Source organism: Chroicocephalus ridibundus, unplaced genomic scaffold, assembly GCF_963924245.1.
Source record: "Chroicocephalus ridibundus unplaced genomic scaffold, bChrRid1.1 SCAFFOLD_580, whole genome shotgun sequence".
NCBI lineage: Eukaryota > Metazoa > Chordata > Aves > Charadriiformes > Laridae > Chroicocephalus > Chroicocephalus ridibundus.
In genome coordinates, this window is record NW_026961742.1 from 1 (window position 1) to 22,414 (window position 22,414).

At 70.8% G+C, this 22,414-nt stretch overlaps 2 protein-coding genes across 2 annotated transcripts; one reads left to right on the top strand and one right to left on the bottom strand.

Moving 5' to 3' along the window:
• Positions 1–182: 182 nt before the first annotated feature.
• On the top strand, positions 183–7,665 carry LOC134509636 (transferrin receptor protein 2-like; the record flags this gene model as incomplete). The annotated part of the gene is made up of 11 exons (XM_063322215.1): positions 183–332; positions 857–1,028; positions 1,454–1,573; positions 1,853–1,935; positions 2,416–2,479; positions 2,600–2,667; positions 2,779–2,855; positions 3,129–3,213; positions 3,708–3,920; positions 4,703–4,843; positions 6,928–7,665. Coding segments are annotated over 11 exons (1,704 nt in total), but the record flags the coding sequence as incomplete, so codon positions are not given.
• Positions 7,666–8,044: 379 nt separating this feature from the next.
• Positions 8,045–22,133, bottom strand: LOC134509634 (ephrin type-B receptor 4-like). Its single transcript, XM_063322210.1, is given in 19 exon segments — positions 8,045–8,830; positions 9,539–9,703; positions 10,296–10,441; positions 10,443–10,490; positions 11,111–11,260; positions 12,023–12,241; positions 12,752–12,999; positions 13,917–14,030; positions 14,318–14,367; positions 14,777–14,876; positions 15,332–15,413; positions 15,415–15,498; positions 16,022–16,072; positions 16,074–16,153; positions 17,013–17,342; positions 17,887–18,042; positions 18,818–20,372; positions 21,362–21,432; positions 21,719–22,133. Coding segments are annotated over 19 exon segments (3,804 nt in total). The 5' UTR covers positions 21,771–22,133; the 3' UTR covers positions 8,045–8,727.
• Positions 22,134–22,414: the final 281 nt, after the last annotated feature.

Below are 22,414 nucleotides of genomic sequence, written 5' to 3' on the forward strand. Positions count from 1 at the left end.
GAGGGGCCTTGGGGGGCGCTGGGAGGGAATTTGGGGTGCTGGGGTGGATGGGGGGGGGCCTAGGGGGGGATTTGGGGGGGGGATCTGGGGGCATTTTGGGGGGTGCTGGGGGTGGATGGGGGGCCTTGGGGGGGATTTGGGGGTGCTGGGGGGGGGGTTGGGGGGGGGGTCCCCGTCTCTGAGCGCTCCCCGCAGGTGCAGGAGGGTGCGGGGGACCCCTACAGCCGGGGGTTCCCCTCCTTCACCGACCGGGCCCCCCCCCGCCGCCCCCCGGGGGTGCCCCCCATCCCCGTCCACCCCCTCAGCGCCAACACCGCCGCCCGCCTCCTGCGGTACCGACCCCCCCGCGCCCACGGGGGACCCGCCCCGGCCCCCCCGGGACCCCCCCGGGACCCCCCCGCCGGACTCCTGGGACCTCCCCATGGGTTCCCCCCCCCCAGCCAAAACGCCTGGGTCCCTGCGTGGGGGGGGGGGGGGGGAGAAGGGGGGGCTTCCTCTGACACCCCCAGACCCCCGGGTCCCTGAGGGAGGATGGGGGGGGGGGGAGCGGGGGGGGCGGAGGGAGCCCAGGTGGGGCAGAGGCCGTTGGAGCCTCATTAGGAGCAGCTGAGGGCAATTAGGGCTAATTAGGGGTCATCAGCCCCCGGGAGGGGCCCAGCTGCTGCGCCCCGGACACCTGGGCCCCCCCCCCGAACTCCGGGGACCCCCTCAAATTCGTGGGTGTCTCCCCCGCCCCCCCCCCGGACACTCGGGTGCCCCCAAATTCCTGGGTCCCTGGGGAGGGGATTGGGGGGGGGGGGGGGGGGGGAATCCCGTGCCCGGGTCCCCCCCCGGACGCCCGGGTCCTTCCCCGCAGGGTGTTGGGGGCTCCTCAGGCCCCCCCCCCACTGGGGTCCCCCCCCCCTCCCGGGGGCTGCGGTACCGGCCGGGCGCGGGGGGGCGGCGGCTGCGGCTCAGCGTGGCCCCGGGGACGGCGCCCGGGACCCTCACCAGCGTCTTCGGGGCCCTGGAGGGGCGGCTGGAGCCCGGTCAGGGGCGTGGCCTTTGTGGGCGTGGCCGCGAGGGGAGGGGCTGCAGGGAGGGTGGGGCCGGGGAGGGGGAGGGACAAGCCTGGGGGGAGGGGGGGGGGCTCCATAGGGAAAAGCCGGGGGGGCGTGGTTTGTTTGGGGGCGTGGTTTGTTTGGGGGCGTGGTTTGGGGGCGTGGCCAACCGTGGGGCGTGGTCGGGTGGGAACTGGGTTGGGGGTGTGGCCGAAGGGGCGGGGCCAAAGGGGGTGGGGCAAAGAGGGGGTGGGATCAACCCCGGGGGTGTGGCCTTTTGGGGGTGTGGCCAAGCTGGGTGTGGTTGAAGGGCGGGGCTCGGGTGGGTGTGGCTAAAGGGGGGTGTGGTTTGATGGGGTGGGGCTGGGGCGGGGCTGGGGGGGCGGAGCCTGGCTGACCCCGCCCCCTCGCAGACTGTTACGTCATCGTGGGGGCGCAGCGCGATTCGCTGGGGCCGGGGGCGGCGGCCTCGGGGGTGGGCACCGCCCTCCTGCTGGAGCTGGCCCGGCTCTTCGCCGCCATTGGGCGGGACGGTGAGGGCGGGGCCGGAGGGCGGGGCCAGAGGGGGCGGGGCCGGGGGGGCGGGGCATTGGGGTGGGAAAAGGGCGGGGTTTGGGCCCCTGGATGCCTCTGACCCCCCCCCCCCCCCATCACCCCCCCCAGCCCCGTGTGACCCCCCCCGGCCCCTGTGACCCTCTGGATGCTGGGTCCCCCCTGGCCCCCCGTGACCCCCCCCCGACCCCCGTGACCCCCCCGTGACCCCCCGTGACCCCCCCGTGACCCCCCCGTGACCCCGGCCCCGCCCCCCGCAGGGTTCCAGCTCCGCCGGACGCTGCTCTTCGTCAGCTGGGACGGGGGCGAGTTCGGGCACTTGGGGGCCACCGAGTGGCTGGAGGTCAGTCCCCAGGGCGGGGTGTCCCCGTGTCCCCCCCACGTGTCCCCATGTCCCCCCCCCCCCCATGTCCCCACGTCCCCCCGTGTCCCCCATGTCCCCGTGACCAACTGTGTCCCTGTGTCCCCATGTGTCCCCCATGTCCCCCCCGTGTCCCCGTGTTGCTGTGTCCCCCCATATCCTCGTGTCCCCCCGTGTCCCCATCACTGACCGTGTCCCCCCGTGTCCCCTTGTGTACCTGTCACTGTGTCCCCGTGTGTCCCCGTGTCCCCATGTCCCCCCCCATGTCCCCCCGTGTCCCCATGTCCCCCCCGTGTCCCCCCCATGTCCCCATCACTGACCGTGTCCCCCCGTGTCCCCTCGTGTACCTGTCACCGTGTCCCCGTGTCCCCATGTCCCCCCCGTGTCCCCCCGTGTCCCCACGTGTCCCCGTGTCCCCCCCATGTCCCCATCACTGACCGTGTCCCCCCGTGACCCCCCCAGGGTTACCCCGACCTCCTCCACACCAAAGCCGCCGCCTACATCAGCCTGGACCAGGCCGTGCTGGGTGAGCCCCTCCCCCACCCCAGGACGGGGGCAGGGGATGTCCCCTCCCCCCCCTCCCCCCCCCCTCCCCCCTCCCCCCCCCCGGCCACCTGGGATCACCTGACGCCCCTCCCCCCACCAGGTGACGACCGTTTTGTGGCCAAAACCAGCCCGATGCTGGTCAACCTCCTGGAGAGCGCCCTGGGCCAGGTGGGGGGAGGGGCCGGGGGGGTGGGGTGGGGGAGGGGTGTCGTGTCACGTGACGTCCCCCCCCCCCGCTCCCCCCCCCCCCCGGCTCATCACCCCTCCCCCCCCCCCCAGGTGGAGAGCCCCAACGAGGGCGGGAAAAGCCTCTTGGAGGCGGTGACGCGGCCGGGGCGGGGCTGGGAGAGTGACGTGTGAGCGCCGGGGGGGGGGTCCGGGGAGGAGGGGGGGGGTCCGGGGTGGGGGAGGAGCGGGGATGTTGGGGGGGGGGGGGTCGGGGGGTCGGGGCCGAACGGCGGGATCCCCCCCTTGGGGGAGGGGGAGGGAAGGGGTTCCCCAAACCCCTGGGTCCCCCCCCCGGGGGGGTGGGGGAGGGGCGTTGGGGGGGGGGGGTGGGGGGAGGGGAGGGCTCGTGTCCCATCCCCCCCCCCCCCCCACCCCTCGACGCCTGGGACCCCCCCCCCCAGGATCCGGCCGCTGCCCCCCGAAAGCGGCGCCTTCCCCTTCACGGCCGCCGCCGGCGTCCCGGCCCTGGAGCTCGGCTTCGACGAGGTGGGGGGTCCCCGTGTCACCCCCAGCGTCCCCGTCACCCCCGTGTCCCCCCCCCCCCCCCCGCCCCCGTGTCCCCATCATGGATCACGTCCCCAGCACTGGCCACCCCCACGTCCCCCACGGGTGGTCCCAAGTGTCCCCGTGTCACCCCCGTGTCCCTGTGAATCGTCCCCATGTCCCCCCCCCGGTGCCCCCACCGCAGGCCACGGCCCTCCGTGTCCCCGTGACCGACCATGTCCCCGCGTGTCCCCGTGTCCCCCTGAGTCCCTGTCCCCACGGCCCTCCGTGTCCCCATGACCGCGTGCACCCCATGCCCCCCCTCGTCTCCCCACGTCCCCTCCGTGTCCCCTTGTCCCCCTCAATGACCGTGTCTCCATGTCCCCCCCCACGTGTCCCCACGTCCCCTCTGCGTCCCCTTGTCCCCGTCACCAACCGCGTCCCCGTGTCCCCTTGTCCCCGTCACCATGTCCCCCCCCCCCGCCGTGTCCCCGCAGGCGCCGGGGGGGTGGTCGCGGGCGGCGCTGGGGACACGCGAGGACACGCTGGGGCGGCTGCAGGGGCGGCTGCGGGGGCGGCTGCCGGCGGTGGCCCGAGCGGTGGCCGCGGTGGCCGCCCACCTCCTGCTGCGCCTGGGCCACGACGCCCGGCTGCCCCTCGACCCCGGCGCCCTGGGGGACGCGCTGCTGCGGCGCCTGGCGCCCCTCCAGGTCAGACCAGTATGGACCAGTATGGACCAGTATAGCCCAGTATAGACCAGTGTGGCACTGGGAGGGCACTGGGAGGGTATCGGGGGACACTGGGGGACCCTGGGGCTGCCCCTGGACCCTGGTGCCCTGGGGGACGCGCTGCTGCGGCGCCTGGAACCCCTCCAGGTCAGACCAGTATGAACCAGTATAGACCAGTGTAGACCAGTATAGCCCAGTATAGACCAGCGTGGCACTGGGAGGGCACTGGGAGGGTATCGGGGGACACTGGGGGACCCTGGGGCTGCCCCTGGACCCTGGTGCCCTGGGGGACGCGCTGCTGCGGCGCCTGGAACCCCTCCAGGTCAGACCAGTATGAACCAGTATAGACCAGTGTAGACCAGTATAGCCCAGTATAGACCAGCGTGGCACTGGGAGGGCACTGGGAGGGTATCGGGGGACACTGGGGGACACTGGGGCTGCCCCTGGACCCTGGTGCCCTGGGGGACGCGCTGCTGCGGCGCCTGGCGCCCCTCCAGGTCAGACCAGTATGGACCAGTATAGACCAGTATAGCCCAGTATAGACCAGCGTGGCACTGGGAGGGCACTGGGAGGGTATCGGGGGACACTGGGGGACACTGGGGCTGCCCCTGGACCCCGGCGCCCTGGGGGATGCGCTGCTGCGGCGCCTGGCGCCCCTCCAGGTCAGACCAGTACAGCCCAGTACAGCCCAGTACAGCCCAGTAGAGCCCAGTGTGGCGCTGGGGCCGTCCCCGCGGTGTCCCCAACGCCCCCGCTGTCCCCAGGGCCGAGGGCTGTCCCTGCAGTCCCTGTCCTCGGCCCGCGGGGACGTCGTGCGAGCGGCCGAGAGGCTGCGCCGGGAAATGGCCGGCTCCGACGGCACCAACGAGCGGCTCAACCGCGGCTTCAACACCCGCATCATGGCCGTGAGTGGCACCGCCACCCTGTCACCCTGCCACCCTGCCACCCTGTCACCCTGACACCCTGTCACCCACCCTGTCACCCTGTCACCCTGCCACCCTGACACCCTGACACCCTGTCACCCTGCCACCCTGACACCCTGCCACCCTGTCACCCTGCCACCCTGCCACCCTGTCACCCACCCTGCCATCCTGTCACCCTGACACCCTGCCACCCTGTCACCCACCCTGCCATCCTGCCACCCTGTCACCCTGTCACCCTGTCACCCACCCTGCCATCCTGTCACCCTGTCACCCTGTCACCCACCCTGTCACCCACCCTGCCACCCTGTCACCCTGTCACCCTGACACCCTGACACCCACCCTGTCACCCACCCTGTCACCCACCCTGCCACCCTGTCACCCTGACACCCTGTCACCCTGACACCCTGCCACCCTGCCACCCACCCTGTCACCCTGCCACCCTGCCACCCACCCTGTCACCCTGTCACCCTGCCATCCTGTCACCCTGCCACCCTGTCACCCTGACACCCTGCCACCCTGTCACCCTGCCACCCTGTCACCCACCCTGTCACCCTGCCACCCTGTCACCCTGTCACCCACCCTGTCACCCTGTCACCCTGTCACCCACCCTGCCACACTGTCACCCTGCCACCCTGTCACCCTGCCGCCCTGTCACCCTGTCACCCTGACACCCTGTCACCCACCCTGTCACCCTGTCACCCTGTCACCCTGGCACCCTGTCACCCACCCTGCCATCCTGTCACCCTGACACCCTGTCACCCTGTCACCCACCCTGTCACCCTGTCACCCTGTCACCCTGCCACCCACCCTGCCATCCTGTCACCCTGACACCCTGACACCCTGTCACCCTGTCACCCACCCTGTCACCCTGCCACCCTGCCACCCACCCTGCCATCCTGTCACCCTGACACCCTGACACCCTGTCACCCTGCCACCCTGCCACCCTGTCACCCACCCTGCCACACTGTCACCCTGCCACCCTGTCACCCTGCCGCCCTGTCACCCTGTCACCCTGTCACCCTGTCACCCTGACACCCTGTCACCCTGTCACCCTGTCACCCACCCTGTCACCCTGTCACCCTGTCACCCTGCCACCCTGTCACCCACCCTGCCACCCTGTCACCCTGACACCCTGACACCCACCCTGTCCCCTCGACGCCCGCATCATGGCCGTGTCATCATCACTGTCACCCCGTCACCGTCCCTGTCCCCGTTGACCACGTCCCCAACCCCGTCCCTGTCCCCATCCCATTGACCGTGTCCCCGTCCCTGTCCTGTCCCCACTGATGGTGTCCCCACCCTTGTCCCTGTCCCCATTGACCACGTCCCTGTCCCCATCCCCATCCCTGTCCCCATCCCACTGATGGTGTCCCCGTCCCTGTCCCGGTCTTTATCCCCATTGACCATGTCCCTGTCCCCGTCCCTGTCCCCATTGACCACGTCCCTGTCCCTGTCCCCATCCCTGTCCCCACCCCACTGACAGTGTCCCTGTCCCTGTCCCCATCCCCATCCCACTGACGGTGTCCCCGTCCCTGTCCCTGTCCCCATTGACCACGTCCCTGTCCCCATCCCTGTCCCCACCCCACTGACGGTGTCCCCGTCCCTGTCCCCATCCCTGTCCCCATTGACCACGTCCCTGTCCCCATCCCTGTCCCCACCCCACTGACGGTGTCCTCGTCCCTGTCCCCATCCCTGTCCCCATTGACCACGTCCCTGTCCCCATCCCTGTCCCCATCCCTGTCCCCCCACCCCACTGACAGTGTCCCTGTCCCTGTCCCCATCCCCATCCACCGACGGTGTCCCCGTCCCTGTCCCCATCCCTGTCCCCATTGACCACATCCGTGTCCCCATCCCTGTCCCCACCCCACTGACAGTGTCCCTGTCCCTGTCCCCATCCCCATCCCACTGACGGTGTCCCCGTCCCTGTCCCCATCCCTGTCCCCACCCCACTGACGGTGTCCCCGTCCCTGTCCCCATCCCTGTCCCCATTGACCACGTCCCTGTCCCCATCCCTGTCCCCACCCCACTGACGGTGTCCCCGTCCCTGTCCCCATCCCTGTCCCCAGGCGGAGGCCTCGCTCCTGTCCCCTTTCGTGTCCCCCCTGGTCACCCCCTTCCGCCACGTGCTGCTGGGCCGGGGGGGCCACACGCTGCCGGCGCTGGCGGCCCAGCTGGGGAGGGGACAGGGCTGGGGGACGCGGGGGGACACCCGCCACCTCCGCCTGCGCCTGGCCCTGCTGACCTGGACCCTGCAGGGGACGGCCGGGGCCCTGGCCGGGGACGCCTGGGACCGCGGGGACATCTGGGGGCGGGGGGACATGGGGGACCGGGGGGACATCTGGGACCTTGGTGGCTCTGGGGACACTGGAGACCGTGGGGACAACGGGGACATTGGAGACCGTGGGGACACCAGGGACCGTGGTGCCCTTGGGGACAAGGGGGACACCTGGGACTATGGGGACACCTGGGACTATGGGGACCATGGGGACACCTGGGACCGTGGTGGCCTTGGGGACAACGGGGACCATGAGGACACCTGGGACCGTGGTGGCCTTGGGGACCATGGTGACACCCAGGATCATGGTGGCCCTTGGTGACACCTGGGACTGTGGGAACACCTGGGATCATGGTGGTCTTGGGGACACCTGGGGTTGTGGTGGCCCTTGGGGACCTTGGGGACAGCTGGGACCGTGGTGGCCTTGGGGACCTTGGGGACAGCTGGGGTTGTGGTGGCCCTCAGGGACAACGGGGACAGCTGGGACCATGGGGACACCTGGGACCATGGTGGCCTTGGGGACACCTGGGGTTGCAGTGGCCCTTGGGGACCATGGGGACAGCTGGGACCGTGGTGGCCTTGGGGACCATGGTGACACCCAGGATCACGGCGGCCCTTGGTGATGCCGGGGACCGTGGTGGCCTTGGGGACGCCGGGGACATCGAGGACGCCCCGGGCTGGCCCCGCCCCCTCATTTGCATACGGCGGGCGGGGCGCGGGGGAGCCGCCGTCGCCGCGTTTTATTGGCTGCGACTTCGGGCCATAAATAACAGAATTTGGGGAAAACCTGCCCCGAAGGAGCACAATAAACCCCCCGGGAGGGCCCCGCCCACCGAGACCACGCCCACTTGTGGCCCCGCCCACCCATACCACGCCCATCCGGGCCACGCCCACCCGAGCGTCACCCCTGGGCGTGGCTTCCCTGACCCCGCCCACTCCGGATCAACAGAAAGGGCGGGGCCAAGGAGCTGCGACATCATCAGGGCCCTTATGACATCACCGGGGAGGGGCCAATGAGGTTGCGAGTGGTGACATCACAGGCGCGCCGGGGGCGTGACATCACACGCCAGGCCCCGCCCACCGCCCCGTGACATCACCAACCTGGAGTCCCCGGGCAGCAAGCGACGACGTCGGCGGCGCCGGTGATGTCACAGTGACATCATGGGGCAAAGTCACGCTTTGGTATCACAGGGCAGGGCGCAGGGCGGCCATCTTGTGGCGGCCATCTTGGTTTGGCGGCCATCTTGGGGCGGCCATCTTGGCTTGGCAGCCATCTTGGGGCAGCCATCTTGGTTTGGCAGCCATCTTGGGGTGGCCATCTTGGCTTGGCAGCCATCTTGGGGCGGCCATCTTGGCTTGGCAGCCATCTTGGGGCAGCCATCTTGGTTTGGCAGCCATCTTGGGGTGGCCATCTTGGCTTGGCGGCCATCTTGGCTTGGCGGCCATCTCGACTCGACGTCCATCTCGGGGTGTCCATCTTGGCTTGGCGGCCATCTTGGTGACTCACCCAGGGCCCAGCCCCTCTGAGCGGGTCCGTGGTGCCCTGGCGGCCATCTTGGCAGGGCCGGGGCCGGGGGCGGGGGGGGTGGGCTCAGAAGTGGGGGTCTCCCTTGGGGGGGCTCTGCAGGCTCTGGGCGCTGTCGAGGATCCGCTGCTGGTGGCCGGCCAGCGTCACCCCCATGCGCAGCAGGTCCCTGCGGGGGACAACGGGGGTCACCGCCGTGGCCCCACGTCCCCCGTGTGTCCCTCTGCCCCCCTCATGTCCCTCGCGTCCCCCAAGGTCCCACGTCCCCCCACGTTCCACATCCCTCCATCTCCCCAGATGTCCCCTGTCCCCATGTCCCCTCATTTCCCCGTGTCCCCCCATGTCCCCTGATGACCCCCCTGTGTCCCCATGTCCCCAACACCCCCCTGTGTCCCCCATCCCCCATGTCCCCCCATGTCCCCCGTATGCCCCTCGTTCCCATGTCCCCCCATGTCCCCACATGTACCCTCATGTCCCCCCACGTCCCTGTATCCCCCCCAATGTCCCTGTGTCCCCCATGTCCTCACATGTCCCCACGTCCCCCCGGCCCCCCATGTCCCCTCATGTCCCCCCATGTCCCTGTATCCCCCTCCACGTTCCTTTGTCCCCCCATATCCCCGTCTCCCCCCATGTCCCTGTATCTCCCCTACGCCTCCATGTCCCCTCCGTCCCCGTGTCCCCCTATTTCATCATGTCCCCATATCCCCCTATGCCCCCATGCCCCCCCCATCCCGGCGTCACCCTGTGCCCCCCACGTCCCCATGTCCCTCCATGTCCCCCTGTCCCCCTACGCCCCCTTGTCCCCCTGCGTCCCCACATGTCCCCAGGTGCCCCCGCGCCCCCGTGTCCCCCCGTGTCCCCCCGTCTCCCCCCGTACTCGCTGCGCAGCCGCGGCAGCAGCTCCAGGCTGGTGACGCCGGCGCTGCTGAAGGTCTCCTCGTATCGGCCCAGCTGGAGGGTGCGCAGCCACTCGCCCACCGAGGCGAAGGGGGGCCCGGGGGGGCCGGGGGGGCCGGGCTGCGCCAGCCGGGGCGGGGACGGCCTGCGGGGGGACCAGGGACTGGCTCAGCCCCACGGCACCCCATAACGCCCTGCCCCAAGGGGACCCAGGTGTCCAGGAGACCCCCGACCCACGGACCCAGGCACCCTGTGACCCCCCCACCCATGGACCCAGGCTCCTGGGACCCCCCACCCATGGACCCAGGCACCCTGGGACCCCCCACCCATAGACCCAGGCTCCTGGGACCCCCCACCCACGGACCCAGGCACCCTGGGACCCCCACCACCCAAGGACCCAGGCTTCTGGGACCCCTGCACCCATAGACCCAGGCTCCTGGGACCCCCCACCCATAGACCCAGGCACCCTGGGACCCCCCACCCATAGACCCAAGCTCCTGGGACCCCCCACCCATAGACCCAGGCACCCTGGGACCCCCCCCACCCATGGACCCAGGCTTCTGGGACCCCCCACCCATAGACCCAGGCACCCTGGGACCCCCCCACCCATGGACCCAGGCTCCTGGGACCCCCCACCCATAGACTCAGGCATCCTGGGACCCCACACCCATAGACTCAGGCGTCCTGGGACCCCCCACCCATGAGCCCAGGCGTCCGTGCCCCCCGGCCCCGCGCACCGGTGGGTGTCAGGGGCGGTGACGCGGAGGGTGGCGGGGTGGCGGATGAGGCGGTCGAGGGCGCTGACGATGTCGGGGAAGCGGGGCCGGGCGTTGCGGTCGCGCTGCCAGCAGTCCAGCATCAGGCGGTGCAGCGCCGTGGGGCAGCGGGGGGGGCGGCGGCAGCCGGTAATCCTGCTCGATGGCGTTGATCACCTTGGGAAGAGGGGGGGGGACACGGGACATGGGGGTCAGGAGACGCGGGTGGTCCGGGGTGGGGGACAACCCAGGCGTCTGGGGCCTCCGACCCCCCCTTCTGGGGACACAGGCATCCAGGGGACCCCCTGCCCCATGGGGGACCCAGCAAAGCCCCTGCCCCATAGAGGACCCAGACGTCCGGGCCCCCCCGAGCCCGCTCCCGGGGTCCCAGGTTCCCGGGGGGGGGGTCCCAGGATTGCCGGTGACCCCCTGACCTACCAGGGACCCCGGCGTGCGGGCGCAGCAGCTGGGGGCTGATTACCCCCAATTAGCCCTAATTACCCCTGATCGCCCCCAGCTGCTCCTGAGGAGGCTCCAAATGCCTCTCCCCACACTTGGGGGGCCCAGACACCTGGTTCCCAACCCCCCAACCCGGTAGCTCTGCCCCCCACCCCCCCGTCCACCATGGGACCCAGGAGTCCTGGGGACCCTCCACCCATAGGACCTCCCACCCCGAGGGGGACCCAGGTGTCCGGGTGCCCCCCTTGCCCCCCATCCCCTGGGGACCCCGGCATCCGGGTGCGCCCCCCCCACCCCCCCCTCCTTCCCCGCCCCCCCGGGACCCCAGGGCGACTCACGTCCTGGTTGGACATGTCCCAGTAGGGTCGCTCCCCGAAGGACATCACCTCCCACATGACGATGCCGTAGCTCCAGGCGTCGCTGGCCGAAGTGAACTTGCGGAAGGCGATGGCCTCCGGCGCCGTCCACCGGATGGGGATCTTCCCCCCCTGCCACCGGGTGCCGGCGGGTGACCCAGGCAGACGGGCGACCCCCCACCCCAGGAACCCCCCTCCCCAGGGACCCCAACCCTGGAGGGACCCCAAATCCTCCAGGGCGCCCAACCCTACTGAGAGCCTGGAGAACCTCGGTCCTGGGGGGACCCCGACCCTATCGAGACCCCGGCCCTGGTGGGACCCAGGTGTGTCTGAGGCCCCAAACCCCGGAGGGACCCCAGCCCTGGAGAGATCTGGCACCTGGAGAACCCCGACCCTGGTGGGACCCCAACTCTGGAGAGACCCCAACTTTGGTGGGACCCCAACGCTTGAGGCACTCCAACCCCTGAGAAACCTCAACCCCCGCGAGACCCCAACCCGGGTGAGATCCCAATTCCAGAGGGACTCCAACTCTGGAAATACCTCAACCCTGGAGACACCCCAACCCTGGTGGGACCCCAGCCCCTGAGAGACTTCAACCCTTGAGAGACCCCAACCCTGGTGAGAGCCCAATTCTAGAGAGACCCCAACCCTGGTGGGACCCCATTCCTGATGGGACCCCAACTTTGGTGAGACTCCAACCCTGGAGAGACCCCAGCCCTGGAGAGACCCCAACCCTGGAGAGACCCCAGCCCCTGAGAGACTTCAACCCTTGAGAGACCCCAACCCTGGTGAGACCCCAATTCCGAAGACACCCCAACCCCGGTGAGACCCCATCCCCGCAGAGGGCCCAGGCGTGCAGCCAGCCCCCGCCCCCCGGGGGGGTGCCCTCCTCACCAGGGAGCTGGTGTAGGTGGGGTCGGCCGAGCTCTCCTCCTCCAGGGCGCGGGACAGCCCGAAGTCGGAGACCTTGCAGACCAGCTGGGCGTCCACCAGGATGTTGCGGGCGGCCAGGTCGCGGTGGACGAAGCCGGTCTCGGCCAGGTACCGCATGCCGGCCGCGATGCCCCGCAGCATGGCCACCAGCTGCAGCGGGCCCAGCGTCCCCACCCGGCCCTGCGGGGACACGGTCACCTCGTGGTGGTGACCTCGGACACGCTGCTGGTGGCCCCCGTCTGCTGTGTCACCGTGTGTCCCCCATACCCCACGTGTCCCCCATGTCACCCACGTTCCAAGTGTCCCCCACCATGTCCTCCACGTGCCCCATATCCCAAGCGTCCCCCACCATCTCCTCGTGTCCCCCATGTCTCATGTGTCCCCCACGTCCTCCATGTCCCTCTTATCTCCCATGTCACCCATATCCCAAGTGTCCCCCCACGTCCCCCTGTATCCCAAGCGTCCCCAATGTCCCCACTTCCCCCGTGTCCCGGACGTCCCGTGTCCCCCATATCCCCCCCCACCTCTTGTGTGTCCCCCATGTCCCCTGTGACCCCATATCCCACGTCCCCCCATGTCCCCTACATCCCCCCCACGTCCTCGGTGTCCCCCGTGTCTCCCCATGTTCCCACATCCCCCGCAATGTCCCCGTGTCCCCCCGCGTCCCCCACTGTCCCCGCGTCCCCGTACCCGCAGGAAGGCGTCGAGGGCGCCGTTCTCCATGAACTCGGTGAGGATCATGGCGGGGGCGCTGGCCGTCACCACCCCCCGCAGCCGCACCACGTTGGGGTGGGCGAACTGCCCCATGCGGGCGGCCTCCCCCAGGAAATCCCGGCGCTGCCGCTCCCCCGCGCCCCCCTTCAGCGTCTTCACCGCCACCGGCGACTCGGGGCGCCCCGGCAGCGCCAGCCGGCCCCGGCACACCTCCCCGAACTCCCCTGGGGACAGAGGGGACACGGGGACATGGGGGACATCGTGGGACAGGGAGAGCCCCCCAGAGTCCCCCACACACCTCCCTGAACTCCCCTGGGGACAGAGGGGACACGGGGACATGGGGGACATCGTGGGACAGGGACAGCCCCCCAGAGCACCCGCACACCTCCCCAAACGTCCTGGGGACAGAGGGGACATTGGGGACATCGTGGGACAGGGAGAGCCCCCCAGAGCCCCCCCACACCTCCCCGAACTCCCCTGGGGACAGAGGGGACACGGGGACATGGGGGACATCGTGGGACAGGGACAGCCCCCCAGAGCCCCCCCACACCTCCCTGAACTCCCCTGGGGACAGAGGGGACACGGGGACATTGGGGACATCGTGGGACAGGGACAGCCCCCCAGAGTCCCCCACACACCTCCCTGAACTCCCCTGGGGACAGAGGGGACACGGGGACATGGGGGACAACGTGGGACAGGGACAGCCCCCCAGAGCCCCCCCCACACCTCCCCAAACTCCCCTGGGGACAGGGGGGACACGGGGACATTGGGGACATCGTGGGACAGGGACAGCCCCCCAGAGTCCCCCACACACCTCCCTGAACTCCCCTGGGGACAGAGGGACACGGGGACATGGGGGACAACGTGGGACAGGGACAGCCCCCCAGAGCCCCTGCACACCTCCCCGAACTCCCCTGGGGACAGAGGGGACATTGGGGACATCGTGGGACAGGGAGAGCCCCCCAGAGCCCCCCCCCACCTCCCCGAACTCCCCTGGGGACAGAAGGGGGGACATTTGGGACATCACTGGGGACATGGATGGGGACAGGGATGGGGACATCATTGGGGACATCACCGGGGACATCAATGGGAAAAAGAGCAGGGCCACCACTGGGGACACGGCTGGGCCGGGGGCTGTCACCTGCCCCGATGACCTCCTCGATCTTGACGCAGGCGACGTCGATCTCCTGGGCGAAGTCCCTCAGGGCCACCCCGGGGTCCTCGTAGGTCAGGGGGTCGATGTACAGCTTCCCGCCTGCCACCAGCGACACGGGGACAGTGCCACCGTCACCGTCACCGTCACCAACACCCCAGGAGCAGGGGGACACGGGGACAGTGCCCACCGTCACCGTCACCGTCACCCCAGGGGCAGGGGGACACGGGGACAGTGCCACCGTCACCGTCACCAAACACCCCAGGGGCAGGGGGACACGGGGACAGTGCCACCGTCACCGTCACCAGGGGGACGTGGGGACACCGGGTGACCCCGTGACACTGTCACCCCGAGGTCAGGGACACTGGGTGACCCCGGGTGACCCTCACCGTGGTGGCCGTGCCGATCCGCGTCCTCCTTGTGCCGGTGGCTGTGGCGCCTGCCGGGGGGGGGGGAACATGGTGAGAGGGGGATTGCAGCCCCCTGAGACCCCCCAGGGTCCCCAAGGACCCCCCCGGGACCCCCCCGATGCCCCCAAATACCCCAGGCCCCCCCTGACCCACCCTGAGACCCCAGGGACCCCCCCCAGCCCCCCAGGAACCCCCCAGAACCCCCCCCCCAGGTCCCCCCCCCCCGTCTCACCCTGAGATCCCAGGGACCCCCAGGACCCCCAGAGCCCCCCTGGGGACCTCAGAACCCCCCCCCAGGGACGCCCAGGATGCTCCAATTCCCACCCTGAGCCCCCCCGGGACCCCCAGAGCCCCCCCCAGGGACTCCCTTCCAGACCCCTGCCCCCCCCCCAGGGACACCCCGGACCCCCCCCGCGCCCCCCCCAGCCCCCCCCTCACCTGAAGCAGAGCAGGGTCCCCGCCAGCAGCGCCAGCACCAGGAGCCCCCCCAGGGCGGCCGCCCCTGCCACCAGCCCCCCGTGCTCCCCCCGCGACCCCTCTGCAGGCACCCGTCAGTGCCGGGGGGCCGGGGAGGCCGGGGGGGCCCCCAGGGTCCCAAAGGGTCGGGAAGGTCCCAAGGGGGGGTTGTGGGGGTCCCAAAGGGGTCCCAAGGGGTTGGGGGGGTCCCAGGGGAGCTCTCAGGGGGGTTATGGGGGTCCCCCAGGGTCCCAAAGGGATTGGGGGGGGCACAGGGGGGGCTCCCGGGGGTGTTACGGGGGTCCCAAAGGGGTTGGGGGGGTTCCCGAGGGGGTCCCAGGGGATCAGGGGGGTCGCGGGGGGGGGAGTTGGAGGGGGTCTGGGGTGGGTCTTGGGGGGTCCCAGGGGGTTTTGGGGTGGGTTGGGGGGCCCCGGGGGAGGCTGGGGGGGCATTGGGGGGTGCAGGTGTGTTGGGGGGTCCCGGGGGGGTGGTAAGGAGGGGCTTTGGGGTGGGGGGGGGCTCGGGGGGGAGCTCACCGGCGCCCTGGGTGGTGACGGCGGTCTCGGGGCCGAAGTCCCCGTACCCGGCCTCGGAGCGGGCCCGGACCCGCACCCCGTAGAGGCCCCCCCCGGCGCAGCCCCCCCAGCTCCGCCCGCGGCGCCGGCACCTTCAGGAACATGGGGGGGCCCTCGCCGCCCCCCACCTACAGGAGTCAGACGCCCCCCCCCGCCCCAGCACCCCCCGATACCCCCTCAGGGACCCCCCAAAACCCCCAGAGCCCCCCCAGTAGCACCAGGCCCCCCCAGTACCCTTCAGGGCCCCCCCAGTCCCTCCCAGGGACCCCCAATACCCCCCAGATGCCCCTCAGGGCCCCCCCAATGCCCCCCAGGGACCCCCAATACCCCCCAGATGCCCTCAGGGCCCCCCCAATGCCCCCCAGGGACCCCCAGTGCCTCTCAAGGACTCCCCAGTGTCCCTTGGGTCCCCTCCGAGACCCCCAATGCCCCCCAGCTCCCCCCAAATATCCCCCAGAAGCCCCCCCCAGCAGCCTCTAGGACCCCTCAGCACCCCCAGATGCCCCCCAGGTCCCCCCCTTGTCCCTTGGGACCCCCCCCCCGATGCCCCTGTGAGCTCCCCAATACCCCCAGGACCCCCAAATGTCCTCCTGGAGCCCTTCAGTGACCCCGGGACCCCCCAGAACCTCCCCCCGATGCCCCCCCCCTCACCTTCTCGTAGTATTTGACCTCGTAGTCGAGGACGTGACCCCCGGGGGGGGGCCGGGGGGGGGGTCGGCCACGACAGCGTCACCCCCGTGGGGGACCCCCCGATCCGGACCACGTCATACACCGGCAGCGGCACTGGGGGGGGGGGGGGGGCGGGGGATCCCAAGGGGCCTCAGGTCAGGTTTTGGGGGTTCCAAGGCAGATTTAGGGGTCCCGGGGGGGTCCCGGGGGGGGGTCCCAGGGTGGGTTTGGAGCCCCAGGGTAGGTTTTGGGGGTCTAAGACCAGGTTTAGGGGCCCCAGGTCAGGTTTTGGGGCCCCAGATCAAGTTTTGGGAGTCCCAGGATGTATTTTGGGGTCCTACGATGAGTTTTGGGGTCCCAGGATGGGTTTGGGGGTCCCACAATGGATTCGGGGGTCCCAGGTGACGTTTTGGGGTCCCAGATCAAGTTCTGGGGGTCCCAGCTCAGGTTTTGGGGTCCCAGGGGTGGTCCCAGGATGGATTTTGGGATCCCAGGATGGATTTTTCACATCCCGTTATGGCTTTTGGGGTCCCGGGATGGATTTCCGGGGTCCCAGGATGGGTTTTGGGGGTGCCAGGTGAGGTTTTGGGGTCCCAGATCAAGTTTCGGGAGTCCCAGGATGTATTTTGGGGTCCTATGATGAGTTTTGGCGTCCCAGGATGGGTTTGGGGGTCCCACAATGGGTTTGGGGGTCCCAGGTGATGTTTTGGGGTCCCAGATCAAGTTCTGGGGGTCCCAGCTCAGGTTTTGGGGTCCCGGGATGGATTTCCGGGGTCCCAGGATGGGTTTGGGAGCCCGAGAGATGGTCCCAGGATGGGTTTTGGGGTGCCAGGTGAGGTTTTGGGGTCCCGGATCAAGTTCCTGGGGGGGGGGGTGTCCCAGGATGGATTTTGGGGGCCCCCCGATGGATTTCGGGGTCCCAGCCGGGTTTGTGGGGGGGTCGCGTGTCCCCCCCCCAGCCCCGGCCTCTCACCGTCCTTGGTGGTGGTGACGTTGAGCTCCTGGGCGGGGGCCGGGAGGGGGCTGAGGTGGGAGACGCCGTTGCGGGCGCTGACGCTGAAGCCGTAGGTGACGTAGGGCCGGAGGCCGGTGACGGTGACGCCGGGGACGCGGAGGCCGGTGGCCGCGGGGACGAAGGCCAGGCGGGAGCAGGGGCCGCAGGGCGCCCGCTCGGGGCAGGCCCGGCACCCCACGGCGTAGGTGATGTCGGGGCGTCCCCCCCCGTCCAAGGGGGTGCTCCACTCCAGGCGTACCCCCGAGCCGTTCAGCCGGGCCACCAGGCTACGGGGGGCCGAGGGGGGGGGCTGGGGGGGGGGCAAGATGGGGGGTGAGGGGGGGGCACCACCCGTAGGGGTGGGAGACACCCCCCCAAACCCAGGGACACAGGCGTCCCGGCACCCTGCGCCCCCCCCCCATGGATCCAGGTGTCTGGGACCCCCCCAGACGCAGAGACCCAGGCACCCTGTGCCCCCCCCCCACAATGGACCCGGGCATCCAGACCCCCCCACAGCCCTCCACCCTCGGACCCAGGCATCCAGGCCCCCTGTGCCCCCGCCCCGCCACGGACCCAAGCGTCTGAGACCCCCCCCAGACCCACGGATCTGGGAGTTCAGGCCCCCCCATGGCCCCATCTGCCCCCCACCCAAGGAGCTGGACGTCTGGGACACCCCCCCCCCCCCCCCAGACCCAGGGACCCAGGACTTCGGATCCCCAACAGCCCCCCACCCCCACCTCCAGGCCCCCCCCCATGTCCCTCTCAGACCCTCCTCATGCCCCGCCATGTCTCCCCCCGTGGCCCCCCCGTGTCCCCAGCCCCCCGTGCCCCCCCCGTGCCCCCCCGTGCTGACCGGAGCAGCGCAGCGCGGGTCCCTCGCCGGGGGCCCGGTAGAAGCCGGGGCGACAGGGACAGGAGGTGGCCCCGGGGGAGGGGGCCTGGCTGAGGGGGGGGCAGGGCTCGCACCGACCCCCCCCCGCCTCCGCCTTGAAGGTTTCGGGAGGGCAGGCTGGGGGGCGGAGGGGGGCGAAGAGGGGTCAGAAGGGACCCAGGCGTCCGAGTGCTCCCCCCGACCCCCAGCGTGCTCCAACTCCCCCCCCAGGGACCCTAAGCCCCCCCCCCAGACCCCCCAAGGACCCCCCTGGTCCCTTCCAAGCCCCCCAGGACCCCCCCTGAGCCCCCCCCCAAATGCTCCAACCCCCCTCCAGAGACTCCAGGGACCCCCAGAGCCCCCCATGACACTCCAACTCCCCCCCAGGGACCCCCAGACTCCCCCAGACTGCTCCAACCCCCCCCTAGAGCCCCCCCGGACCCTCTACAGCCCCCCAGGCTGCTCCAAACCACCCCTCAGGACCCCCCCGGAGCCCCCCAGGATGCTCCAACTCACCTCCAGATCCCCCCAGGGACCCCCAGAGCCCCCCCGGCTGCTCCAACTGCCCCCCAGGGCCCTCAGAACCCCCCCAGAGCCCTCCAGGCTGCTCCAACTCCCCCTCAGAGCCCCCCAGGACCCCCCTGGAGCCCCCCAGGATGCTCCAACTCACCCTGAGGGACCCTCAGGACCCCCCCAGAGTCCCCCCCCGCCTGCTCCGACACACCTCCAGAGCCCCCCTGGATGCTCCAACTTCCCCTCAGAGCCCCACAGGACCCCCCTGGAGCCCCCCAGGCTGCTCCAACTCACGCCCAGAGCCCCCCCAGCTGCTCCGACCCCTCCCCAGAGACCCTCAGGACCACCCCAAAGCCCCCCCCAGGCCGCTCCAACGCGCCCCCCCCCCCCCATCACTCACCGCGACACCCCAGCCCCCCATCGGGCTCCCTGCCGGGGCCGCAGACGCAGCCCTGGGCGGGGGGCTCTGCCCACCTCCCGTCCTCCCGGCAATACATGACCGGGGCCCCGGCCCCCGCCGGCACGGCCCCTTCCAGGCACTGTCCGGCCACCGGGGCCACCAGCTCCCGCGGGACGGTGGCCGGGAAGCGGGCCAGGCGCGTGGTGACCTCGGGGCAGCGCTGGAAGTAGAGGCGGACGGAGAGCAGGGCCATGCAGGCCCCCAGGTCCTGGAAGGCCAGATAAAACCCGGCGCGGCTCAGGGGCCCCAAGCGCAGGGTTTTGCGGTTGACGCGGCCGGAGGGCCGGCCCCCCCCGGCGCCCCCCGCCCGGCGCGAGAGGTGCTCGGCCGCCACCGTGTCCACCTTGACGTAGGGGTTCTCCATCCAGGGGGGGGTCAGGGCCGTGGCCGTGTCGGCGTCCGCCTCGTGGTAGAAGACGTTGAAGGTTTCTTTGCAGGGGCGGGGGGGGGACGGGCTGCGGCGGCGGCGGGAGGGGCCGGCGCTACGGGCATCGCGGTTGCCAGGGCCGTCGCTAAGGGAAATGTGGTTGCCTGGGCCGTTTCCAAGGCCGTTGCCAGGACCATCGCGGTTTCTAGGGCCGTTGCCAAGGTTGTTGCTAAGAGCATCATGGTTGCCAGGGCTGTCGCTAAGAGCATCATGGTTGCCAGGGCCATCGCTACGGGCATCACGGTTGCCAGGGCCGTCGCTAAGGGAAATGTGGTTGCCAGGGCCGTTTCCAAGGCCGTTGCCAGGAGCATCGCGGTTTCTAGGGTCGTTGCCAAGGCCGTTGCCAGGAGCATCCTGGTTTCTATGGCCGTTGCTAGGAGAAATGTGGTTGCCAGGGCTGTTGCCATAGGTATCGTGGTTGCCAGGGCCGTTTGCAAGGCTGTTGCTACAGGCATCGTGGTTGCCAGGGCCGTTGCTATGAGCATCGTGGTTGCCAAGATCGTTGCCAAGACCCTTGCTAAGAGCACCATGGTCGCCGGGGCCGTTGCTATGGGTATCACGGTTGCCAGGACCGTTTCCAAGGCCATTGCTAAGGGCATCCCGGTTGCCAGGGCTGTTGCTAAGGGCATCCTGGTTGCCAGGGTCGTTGCCAAGGCCGTTTCCAGCAGCATCCCGGTTGCCGGGGCCGTTGCTAAGGGCATCCTCACCGCCGGGACCATCCCCCAGAGCACCCCGGTGGGTGGGTCCGTCCCTGGGGATGTCCCTGGGGGCGTCCCCGAGGACGTCCATGTCCCCAAGGACATCCCCGGGGGTGTCCATGGGGGTGTCGGTGTCCACGGGGGTGTCCCCGCGGCGGGCGTGGCGGGCGTGGCGCGGGCGGGGCAGGCTGTCGCAGGCCAGCAGGGTGAAGCGCAGCTCGGCGTAGACGTGGGTGGCCCCCCGGCGCGGCACCCAGCCCGAGCGCAGCCAGCTGTTCTGGGGGGGGCCGGGGGGGCCCAGCCCCGAGCAGACCTCGAAGGTGCGCACCGAGGCCTGGCGCTCCTCGTCCAGCCCGCTCAGCTCCTCCCACTGCCACCGCGGGGACGGGGGGGACAGCAGGGACGGGGGGACATGGGGGGACGCGGGCACGGGGGGGACATTAGGGATGGGGGGACATTAGGGATGGGGGGACAGGGGGACATATGGGGGACGGGGGGGACATTAGGGATGGGGGGACAGGGGGACACAGGGACAGGAGAATAGGGGGGACACGGGGGACATTAGGGATGGGGGGATATTAGGCATAGGGGGACATGGGGACAGGGGGACGGGGGGACATGGGGGACATATGGGGGACAGGGGGAAATTAGGGATGGGGGGACAGGGGGACATATGGGGGACGGGGGGGACATTAGGGATGGGGGGACAGGGGGACATAGGGACAGGAGAGTACGGGGGACAGGGGGGACATTAGGGACGGGGGGATATTTGGCATAGGGGGACATGGGGACAGGGGGACGGGGGGACAGGGGGATGTGAGGGGACACAGGGAAAGGGAACGGGGGGGACACGGGGGGACATTAAGGGATGTGGGACATGGGGGGACACGGGGACAAGGCAGGACACGGGGACATGGTGGGACAGTGATGTGGGGACAGGGGGGAAACAAGGGGACATGGGAACAGGAGGGGACATGGGGGACGGGGGGGACATTAGGGGACATGGGGAGAGATTAGGGATGGGAGGGCATGGGGACAGGGGGAACACAGGGGACAGAGGGGACAGGGGGACATGGGGATGGGGGGACAGGGGGGACATCAAGGGACACGGGGATGGGGGGGGACATGGGGGACACGGTGGGACAGGGGGAGAATGGGGAGGGAGGGGGACATGAGGGATCGGGGGACATAGGGGACATTGGGGGGGATTAGGGAGGACACAGATGGGGAACATGGGGGGGGACAGGGAGGTGAGCGACGATGGGGACACCCCGCTCTCCCTGTCCCCGTGTCCCCCACATCCCCCCAGTGTCCCCCCACGTCCCCCCTGTCCCCGTGTCCCCCACCCCGTCCCCTCACCTGCCCCTCCCCCGGGGGGTACACGGTCCATTTGAGGTCACTCGTCTCCAGCCGCGTGTTGAGCAGCGTCTCTGGGGGGGGACACGGGGGGGTGACGAGGGGGGATACTGCGGTGACACCCACCCCCCCCCCAGCCCCAGACACCTGGGTCCCCTCGGGGTGGGAGGGGGGGTCCTGGTCTCCCCGTCCCCAGGGGACCCAGGCGTCCGGGACCCACATCTCGAGGGGACCCAGGCATTTGGGACCCCTTGATCCCCCTCCCCATCCCCAGGGGGACCCAGGAGTTCGGGACCCCCATCCCGAGGGGACGCAGGCGTCGGGGCCCCACACCCCCCTCCCGCACCCCCCCTCACTCACCCTCCTCGGCGAAGCCCAGCGGGACCCACAGCCAGAGCAGCCACAGCCCCATAGCGGCACCGGTGCGGGGGGGCCCAGGCGTCCAGGCCCCCTCTCCTGTGCCCCACAGCTGGGGGGACCCGGGCGTCCGGGCTGCCCCCTCCCACCCCCCAGGTCCCCTCCGAGGGGACCCAGGCGTCCGGGTCCCACCCTGGCCCCAACCCCCCCCCCACTTTTGGGGGGCTCCTGGAGGGACCCAGGCGTCTGGGAGGGGTGAAGTTTGGGGAAAGTTTGGGCGACTTTGGGCAACTTGAGGCAGCGGGAAAGCGGCCGGCCTGCGGCTGTGGCCCCCTCCCCCCCCCAGGCCCCCTCCCGTTGGCAGGGAGGGACCCAGGCGTCCGGGAGGGACCCAGGCGTCCGGGCCCCCCCAGCAGGAAACTCCTTTGTTGAGCGTTTCCCCGGGTCGGGCGGGGGCAGGATGTGGGATCACGACCCCGGGAGGGGCTGGGGGGGGGAACTGGGAGGGACTGGGGGCACTGGGATGGGCTGGGGGGGGGTCTAAGGGGGGACTGGGATGAACTGGAGGCACTGGGATGGGCTGAGGGTGTCGGGGGGGGGGGGCACTGGGATGGACCGGTGGGTGCCTAAGGGGGGACTGGGATGAACTGGGGGCATTGGGATGGGATGGGGGGGGGGAGGTCTAAGGGGGGACTGGGA